At 45.9% G+C, this 10,295-nt stretch overlaps 1 protein-coding gene across 1 annotated transcript in view; it reads right to left on the reverse strand.

The window, feature by feature from the left end:
* The window catches only part of LOC138954791 (neurexin 1-like), a 45,821-nt gene extending 35,928 nt beyond the window's left edge, over nucleotides 1–9,893 (reverse strand). The window contains exon 1 of the mRNA XM_070326562.1: nucleotides 7,996–9,893. Coding sequence (XP_070182663.1) covers nucleotides 7,996–8,761 — 766 coding nt within the window. The 5' untranslated portion in view covers nucleotides 8,762–9,893. The remainder of the gene's footprint in view (nucleotides 1–7,995) is intronic.
* Between the last annotated feature and the right edge of the window lie 402 nt (nucleotides 9,894–10,295).

Consider the following 10,295-nt stretch of genomic DNA (forward strand, 5'->3'; position numbering starts at 1 on the left):
GTGTGTGGTTTGTTTGTTTGTGTATTTGTTCGTTTCAATCTCTCTTTCTCTCTCTCTCTCTCTCTTTCTCTCTCTCTCTCTCTCTCTCTCTCTCTCTCTCTCTCTCTCTCTTCTCTCTCTCTCTCTCTCTCTCTCTCTCTCTCTCTCTCTCTCTCTCTCTCACTCAACCCCCCTCTTCCCATTGTTTTGTTTCGGCGTTTTGTTTTGTTTTGTTTTGTTTGTTTTGTTTTTCTCACATGCAAAAGTAGCCAAAAAACTTAGACGGAGTAGAAGAGGCAAAAAACATGTATTTTCGTTAGTCGCAGCTTCCACAACATGAAAGTGTGTGGGCCTCTTCGCCTTTTGACAAGATAATCTATTAAATACAACGCTTCTCGCGAGAGACTCATTTATAACGAGACCTAGGAAAGTACTATGGGGAATGCAGGTGCCGGGGTTAATCCTTTTGGCTGACGTTCAGTAAGTTCTGCGCAATGAAATCACACTTTTCTAACTTTCGTCTTCTTTCTTTTATCCTCGTTCTGGTTTTCTTTCTTTCTTTCTATATTTCATATTTTGACGAATGTTGTTCACGCTAATTTCTTGTTGTCAGTATCCCTGCTAACTTGGCAATGTTAGGTATTAAATTACCACTTTCAAATCATGTAATTTAACAGACATAGATCAGAGAGAGCTCAGAGGTTGTGAGAAAGAGATAGAGAGAGAGAGAGAGAGAGAGAGAGAGAGAGAGAGAGAGAGAGAGAGAGAGAGAGAGAGAGAGAGAGAGAGAGAGAGAGAGATATTCACTGTGGATGCGGAGAAATTCGCCATTTCATGGTCCAATGCACAGCGGCACAGCACAGCACGTGCACCACAGATCTTACCCAGCATTCCTCGCTGTACAATCAGCCGACACTTCCTCTATACCTACTGAAGAGGTCATTCATTCTGACACCTATACCATGCCTTTCTACTTACTCCACGTTACCCTGTGCACGACTCGAGTATTCCCTCCCAACAACCAACCTTCCTTCTAATGGATTTTTTGAAACGATCCGCGTGGAGAAAACAGACTGCTTAAGTCGTGAAACAAAATGCTTTTGAGTCCCTGTTACCTATGTTCCAACTTCCCCTGAAGAAAACTCTGTCTGACTCAGGTTCTTCAAGGTTGTATGAATTCAGTCTCTGTCTCTGTCCTACTGCGGGGCTTCAGTGAGGCCGCTGAAACAGTCCACTTCATCATTTTCCGCTTGAGCGATGAAAGAAAGCCGCACCGACTCTACCGACTGCCAAACCGCCTCCCCATGACTACCTATTTCCTCACCAATGACCAGGGGGGGGGGGAGGATGGGGGCTAGGGATCTGTCTACCTAACCTGTGGCCAAACCTTTACCTGACTACCTATTTCCTCACCTATGACCAGGAGGGGGAGAGGTAGCTAGGGATATGTCTACCTGTGGCCAAACCGCCTCCCCATGACTACCTATTTCCTCATCTATGGCCAGGAGAGGGGAGAAGTAGCTAGGGATCTGTCTACCTGTGGCCAAACCTTTACCTGACCGTTACCTATTTCCTCACCTATGACCAGGAGGGGGGAGAGGTAGCTATGGATCTGTCTACCTGTGGCCAAACCTTTACATGACTATACCTCCCTGACTACCTGCTGCAAGAATGGTGCCAAGTCAGCAACCTTCTGGCACTCCAGTCGTCACCCTGGCAACGGGACAAGAATGCCAGAACTAGGGGCAAAGGCTGTCTCAACTTGCTGCGTTGTAAGATTGACGAAGTCGGGGCTGAACAACATCAGTATGTAAAACAAATTGGGCGGGGTGGGGGGGGGGGGGGAGAGAGAGAGAGAGAGAGAGAGAGAGTAGTGTGTGTGTGTGTGTGTGTGTGTGTGGGCGTGTGAGAGAGAGAAAAAGAGAGGGGGTAGCTAGGGTAGAGAGACAGACAGAGAAAGAAGAACAGACAGAGTGAGAGAGACAGATAGAGTGACAGATAGTGAGAGAAAGAGAGAGATAGAAAGGGTGAGGAGGGCAAGGCTAATGAGAAGGAAAGGGACGAGAGATGGGTATGGGGGCTGAAAGACTGTGTACTTTGGCAAAGACAAGAATGATACATCATTCGGATGTGATTTTCTGCCAACTATTATGTAGTGTGCACTGGTGTTGTGAAACACTGGTTATTTTTACGAAATGATCTCAGGAGTTAGTCCCAGACTCCACCTCAGAACAGAGCCTGCGAAACTCGTCACAGCAGAACGATTACTAACCTGTGTTGTAGGTGTGTACCAAAACCACAGATACTATTTCTTCTTTCTTTCTTTCTTTCGTTCTTTCTTTCCTTCTGTCTTTGTTGTTTCTTTGTTTCATTGTGTTTTTTTTCCTTTCTTTCTTTCCTTCTTTCTTTCTCTCTTTTCCTAGGGAAGAAGCCAAGAACTGCCAGGTCCTGTTGTGGTATCTTTTCAGGTTATTTGGCTGTTAAACTTTTGATTATATCTGTAGTAATCTTCATCTCATGAAATCCATCTTGGACAGCTTCGTTGCCTTTTTACTTTTCCTGAGAAAAACCACGGCAGACTGAGGTTCTGATGAATTCGTATGCAGACACAAGCTGAGTCTCTACGAAACCTACTTTTCCTTAGGTCTATGATTGGTCGTCTGGGTGAATAAGAAATATACATATATATATACATCGCTTGTTTGTTTATAATTATAACTGTTATAACCGCATAATAATACATACATGACCATGCCGACTTATCCACAGCAAATTCTTAACTCATTAATAATACAATCAAAGTCAAAAGTGAGAGGCAGTGCTTGTGAATAAACACTGCGCGACTTCGCTACTTTAACTTAATTCAGTGTCAACATGTTTTACTGCCTGAAGACCATCAAGAATGACACTCATGTAAATGTAACCGAGTGCCGAAACACCACAATCACCTTTGGAGGCGAAGTCCAATCAAACAGGATTGAGAATTTTAGAGCTTATTTCTAAGCCCTATAATAACTGTTATGCATTCGCAAAGGAATCCATGAACATACAGAGAGACAAATGCCGCCAGACCCCATCACAAACAGAAGTCTACAATCCACAGGTGTTACCTACTTCAAAGGCGAACAACTCTGCAGAGTCTGCTGTGAAGGGCGACGGTAGTCTCCCTGTCACGTAAATATAGTGGAAACCCCCTTTTAAGGCCCACAATTTAAGATTCCCTCCCTTTTAAGACCATGATTGTTTTCTCAGACTTTCTGTTCATAAGGCAAAAAAAAAAAAAAAAATAGGTGTGGTTGCGGTAACATAGCCACAAAAAAAAATAGGGTAGGTAGGTAGGCAATCACTTTTTTTTTTAAACTTTTTTTTCTAATGTGTACAAATTAAACCTACTTGACAGGGAAATAAGTGTGCGACTCGGGCGCTTTCGCTTTCATTGCGTTTTTTGCACTCGTTTTTTGCACTCGTTTTTTTTGTGTTGTTTTTACAAATGTAATAAAAAGTTATAGGATCGGCCCCTAAAAATAGGGTAGGTCGGGTTACCGTAACCACACCTATTTTTTTTTAGGCCTAACTTCTGTAAATTGACCCCCATTTTACGACTCCCTCCTTTTTAAGACCTGATTTTCTCAGATTGTTGGTGGTTGGGGGTTACACTGTAATGTCCGTGAAAGGTGAGGTCAAGTTAACTCTATGGCGGGGACACCCAGCTTGACCACAGCATACCATTATCGCCTTGCCTTGACCGTAGCAGTATCCCGTTTCACTGACCACGACAAACTCTGACCCAGAGCACCATGGGGGGTCAGGTTTAATTGTAGCGCATTACTTTTCGCATTATTAGTTACTACCTGAACATTTCTTCCATTTGCGTGTGTTCCGTTTAGTCTGAGACATACAATGGTTTATTTCATATTTGTTTCAGTGACATACTTCTCTCCTTTAGGCCGAGTAGATATAGTTCTTACCAACAGCCTAATATCGTTATAATTGTTTAACTTTATGTGTGCGATGAAAATGTTAGTACAATGTATACACAAATGCAAACTTTTCAGTCAAGTCTGTCCGTCGCGATATAACCTTGAACGGTTGAAAACGACGTTAAACACCAAATAAAGAAAGAGAAAAGAAAGTCAAGTCTGTTATTCTTCTCTTCTTATTCTGTCAAAATACCTTTATTTTCTGGTAATTTTTGTTATTCCCTTTTGTATAGATCACAGTTCTTCTTTCCGTGGAGACAAAGAGAGAATCTACTGACATAGAAACGGCAATGAACCAGAACCAATGTGGCTTTATCCTGGGCAATCATTCACAAGTACATGGTACTGTGTAAGAGTCTCTTAACGACAATGTTCACAGCATGGTGAGAGATCATTCACCAGAGATAGCGGACATATGTGGGAAAGTTGGGGCGTTGGGGTGTGTCTGCTTTTAATAGCGTTGGTCAGCCTTCGTGTTGGATAGACAGTTTTGGCGGTAAAACCTGTCAATCTGTCGCCTGTAAACGCTGCCATTTGTATTTTTATTGTTGGGGACTGATTTCAGTCAGTGACCACCATTTTGAAATTTAGCTTCCAAGGTCATGGTCTTTTTTGACGTTTGGAAACAGAGGCCGGGCAGCCCAGCCCAGAGTGATTCTTTGACAGGCTTTTGTGATGGGAAATACGGGGAAGGGCCAGTCATATCTGCTTTATCCAAAACGTCTGCTGGAGGACTACAATGGGCAGTTAGGTAGCATATTAACAAAACTTGTCCTAACTGGCAACTGCTACCACTGTGGGCATTAATTTTTATCTGAATTGTACTCATTCATTCTACAGTAGGCAGCATGATCCTACAGCTCTGTGTGAATGTGGTGAGGATGAACAGACCCCGCAGCACGTTCTACAAGCGTGCCCTCTCCTTGCCCCCCCTGCGCGATCAGACCTGGCCAGAGAGCACAACTCCAGATGCAAAACTGTGGGGAACTGTGAAAGATCTGCGCCGAACTTGCCAGTTCATAACATCAGCAGGCCTAACATTATGAGTGACACAACCGTCGAACTCTAAAGACTTGTGATCGATGGCAACATGTTTTTATACAGAGGTCGCCATCTCCCTATTGCAGAGCGAGAGAAAGAACCCCCTCTTGTTTGATTTTGAATGTTTACTACACTGAGTGACCGAAAAGCCCGGGTGACCTCTGCCCTCTGACCCGAGCACAGTGGGGATTCCAGAGTGTCAATAAAGGTTTCTCTTTCAAAGCAACTTGCGTGTGTATTGTAGAATTAAAGTTTGACGTGAGGAAATAAAAGGAGAAGGTCGCGCTATTTCCAACGACGCCATTACAACTTTTCCTTGGGCGTCCATTATGGCTCTGATTGGGTTCCCACAATAATTAGGGTTTATCGCCATTGCTTCCACTAAGGAGATTACACCTGAATGAAATCTTCATTGAATTGTGGGCATCACTGTTCTGTTGTTTGACGTCAATGTATGAATTTGGGACATGCTGAAATATTGATTGCAAGAGTGATGGCAGGATAAATTACAAAGAACAGTTCCAACAGAAGAGCATACAACAGATGAAAATACAGTATGATGTGTGAGAATTTATATGATTATGAGTTTGTTTCGGCAAGAATCTTATTTTTGTTAGTTTCAGCGACGAATCAAACATGGAGACCGTTCATTTGTCAAATCTAGGGTGTGGATGGGAGACGGGGAATGTTGGGTTAGGCATGGTGTTGGGTGGAGATTGGGGCAGGGGGGTATTTAGTGCTTCAAACCTGTGCATAATTGTTAATTTACCCCTTAAAATGCGTATTGCACACGTGTATCAAACTTGCAAGTTTCAGCATCGCAGAAAAACACGCACCCTTTCTGGAAAAGTATGAGACTAGACTGAATGATAGTTGTCAGAATTGAAGGTAAAACTTCCCCGAAAGCGGCGTATGGCTGCCTAAATGGCGGGGTAAAAACGGTCATACACGTAAAATTCCACTCGTGCAAAAAACACGTAGTATACGTGGGAGTTTCAGCCCACGAACGCAGAAGAAGAAGAAGAAGGTAAAATGAGTCACACCGGTACTCCGTGGTAGACCTACTATAATGCATACATGTGAGCTGTCCCTTGCGGACTCACTACAATCAGAATATATCACAGACCCATGGCGCGTTCAGCTGGTTCCTTTGCTGATTCCAGATGAAGGGTATCCGCCACATTGTGATGAACTCCAGCTGAGAAATCAGACGTCTGGAGGCGTCCTTCTTCCACGGAAATTAGCTTACTGATTCGGTTCAGACGATAGCAGGTACTATGCATACATGAACTACAAGTTTTTGTTCAGCTTCTTGGCCCTCAGTGGTTGATAAACGCAGAAATATGCGTACGTTTTTAGCAGCAAATATGGAGAAAAATAAGCGCGGGTGAGAAATGTGGCGGGGGCGGGATAGGGGAGGTCAAAGGGAATAGACGTTTACACACACACACATACACACACACACGCACGCACGCACACAAACACACGCACATACACACACACACACACAAACACACACAAACACACACACACACACACACACACAAACATACAAACAAACAAACACACACACACAAAATTGACTTGCTGCCAAGAAAGAATTCAGAAAGAATTCAGTCGCTACTCATTAGCGAGTTCTCATTAACCACCTGACATAGTAAAACACCAAAGATCTCGCAGCGTTGGGCAAACAGGTACTCCAGGTAATGATAGGTAAATGAGTCAGTGTAGGCTTTACACCTTTATGGCGAGTGCCAATTTGCACACTTCGGGTCACTAATTCGAAACGGGACCATTCCTCTTTGTATTGCTTCAGAGATTCAGGCTTACATTGAAATTCTAGACACGTATTTGGGCGTTACTATGATTTTTTCTTTCAGATTTGTCATTTCACCTGCGTTAATTTCTTTCTTAAAGAGATAAATCCAGATAGTGTGGACACATTTTGGACTGTATGTAAATACTATAATAAACCCCTCTCTCTCTCTCTCTCTCTCTCTCTCTCTCTCTCTCTCTCTCTCTCTCTCTCTCTCTCTCTCTCTCTCTCTCTCTCTCTCTCTCTCTCTCTCTCTCTCTTTCATATTGTGAACCGTGGACGGAGTTTGAAGTAAACAGTTGCCGGTATTTCTTTTTCATTTCCCTTTCTGTGTTGGGACAACTGGTTTTGCCTTCCAGGCCTACTTGTAACATTACACAGGCCTGAAAGTCCACAAAATGGGGCACTCGCCTTTGGCTTGTACTTCTCATAATATAATCGCCAGAGAGCAATTTTTACTCGCCAAACCAACCATTTGTTTCAGCAACTTCACTTGCCTTGGGCGAGTAGATTAACATTTCTACTCGCCACTTACAGATTTCTACTCGCCATGGCGAGTAAGACACTCGCCACTTTCAGGCCTGTTGCAGCCATGGTACAATGGCAGGTGCAAAATCAATCCCCACCTGTACCCCTTCTCCCCACAAGTTGGAAGGGGACAGGTAGGTACAACGGGGGGAAAAACCTAAAGACGTAACTGATATACTCAAGAGAGAAAAACAGCAAAGACATGAGAGCACACAGAGAGAATAACCAAAAAAAATTACATGAGATTTCATCAAAGAATGGACCTCGCCAGGAACAACAGATGGTCTTGAGAAGTCAGACTGAGTCAATATAAGGAAAACGAGGTCATTCGGTATACTTGAGAAACAAAATCGTCTGTCTCTATAAATCTCAGCCGGACAGACAATGTAGACGATTTAAGGGGGTGGGGGGGGGATAAGGCAGAGCTGATACTAAGACAAGTGATCAGAGATTGATGCAAGGACCACAACAGACTTATGATGAGTGAGATAAGAATAAGTCCGCAGAAGGACAAGACAGATAGAAATGATCAAAGAAGTCTGACGCAAAGACCACAACAGACTTGTATTTAATGATGTATGAGATAAGAAGAAGTGTGAAGAAGGACAAGACATAGATGGTCTAGACCATCCCAAGGACTGCATGACTCACCTTTGAGACACTCCCGCTTGTATTTACATTCACATCCTGAGCCGTCGTCCACGCTGACACAGGGGCAATCCACAGGGCAAGGGTTGCGGAGGTCACAAGCCTCAGGGGGGTCCCGGGACACCCCGCGACCCTCCACCATGGCCGTCCTCAAGGGAATGCACGAGCAGTTGAAGTAGAGAATATTCCTGATGTCTCCGCGGAACTTGGTGTCGAAGAAGGACTGCGGGAGGCCCTCGGGGTCCTGACGGAGATTGCCGCGGTAGTTGGACGGGATGCCTCCAAAGTGGACGTAGTTGCTCTGCGTGGGGTCCAAGCCCAGGTCGGTATCGGATCCCACGGACACCTTAGAGGTCTGCGCCCCGTCCACGTACAGGAACGTCTCGATGCGGTTGCGGCGGATCTCCACGCGATGCCACTGCCCGTCGTTAAGCGCCTCCGTGTTGGCCTCGATGTCCACGAACTGGCTATCCATCGCCTCAAACTTGATCCACAGTCTGACCGCTCCCTTGGTTAGCGCCAGCTGCAGGTACTCGTAGCGGCTGTTGTCGTCCGTGTACAGCAACAACGCCGTCGGTTGCCGGGTTCGAAACTCGAAGCTGATGGACGCGTTTTGACAGGCGTTCCATATAGGGTAGCGGGCGTACGTTTCGCGTTCTCCCAGAAACCTGAGCCCCTGGGCTGTGGAGGTGAAGAAAATCACCAGCAAGGACAGGAGGAGGAGGGGTTGCAACGTCCTCGAGGGGACACAGCGGCCTTGTAAGGCCATGCTGACGATGACAGCGGTGAGAGGATCACCGCTTCACCTTATATGGTCTGATAGTTTGGGGTGGACTTCAAAAGTCCACCTCAAGAACACGGGGTGTAAATCACCCCCAAACACAGCACAAATCACTGAACACAAATTCGTAATCCCTTCGTTCGGCGTCGGTGCAGCAGCAGAAGTAAAGTGTATCTCCGTATATGTCACCGACGCTGTTTCTCCCACGAGCACACACTCTTCACACTCTCACAGTATAGTTGTAGCGGCGTCTTCGGCGTGGGTCTTTCCCTTCATCTGTTCATACATGTACCTTGCGGCAGTTTGCACTCAACTGTGTTGTTGCCGCCGCGCCGCGCACACACGCACGCACACACCGGCCGGGAGAGAAAAGTGGAATAAAGTTTTCCCTACTCGTCACTCACTCATAATACAGCCTGTTTTCTCTCTCCCCCGCATTCTCTCTCTTTCAGTCTCTCTTTCTCCTCCTCTTCTTCTTCTGCGCGCAGAAAAGGCCTGTCTCACCCCCGCGTTGTTTAGTTGAGTTGGCAGCGAGTGTTGGTAAACCGGCCGCTCCACTCCTTTCACTACTTGTTGTTCCAGTCTGTTTTCGCACCCACCACCACCTTCAGGCACAGCCCCCCACCTTCTCCCTTCTCCTGCCGCTAACGCCGACACATGTGCGGCACAAGTCAAAACACACAGTGCACTATTCATGTACACACTCCGCACAGCCCCATACACACAGATTGCACATGATATACATACATTCATACACAACGGGAGTGCTCAGTTTTCTGTCGTTGGCGTAGTTTTTTTCCCCCTGAGTCGTAGGCGCAGTGCAGGTAGGAAAAAGGGACTGGCCTACACAAAGCCTTTCCGAACGACGGTCGGCTTATTTATATTGAACGACCGTCGCGTATTCAGCACCTTGGTATGCTGCTATTCGCCAAAAACGCCAACGGGACCGTCACAGTCACAGGCACAGGCACAGGCGGCGCTGATGTTTTCGTGTTGCTGGACAGGCATCCTTTGGCGACAGTCAACCGCGGTGTGACGTCTTCAGTCCAGTCGAGGAAACCCCTCCTTTTGAGGACACCTCCGTATAATTATGTGGAGACCCACAGAGAGTTTCCTATTTTCAGCGACAGGGCAGCTGTGTGTTGGTGAATTTGTGTCACAAGCCGCCGTTTACGCAGTTCCCGGCAGCCCGCGTCAGTCGTTCGAAGCGGCTGCAGCAATAATTTTAGAAATTGATTGACTCAGTGAATTTGAAAGAACGTCTCTTTTGTAGGTCGTGTCCGTTTTGCTCTCAGTACTTGCCAAGCAGTGAAGTGCTTGTGGGCACGGTCGTGTTTTGACAGTGCCGGGACTGTCTGTTGGTGCAATTTATCCAGGATCTCAGGGGCGGATCAGTTGCTTTGTAAGGGGGGGTGCACTTTGAATCGAAAGAGAATGTGATGGGCGCGAAGCGGCCGAATTTGCTAGGGGGTTCCGGGGGCATGCCCCCCCGGGAAAAATTTTTTGCTCAAAGAAGCAAAAT

Source organism: Littorina saxatilis, linkage group LG2 (assembly GCF_037325665.1).
Source record: "Littorina saxatilis isolate snail1 linkage group LG2, US_GU_Lsax_2.0, whole genome shotgun sequence".
Classification (NCBI taxonomy): Eukaryota; Metazoa; Mollusca; class Gastropoda; order Littorinimorpha; family Littorinidae; genus Littorina; species Littorina saxatilis.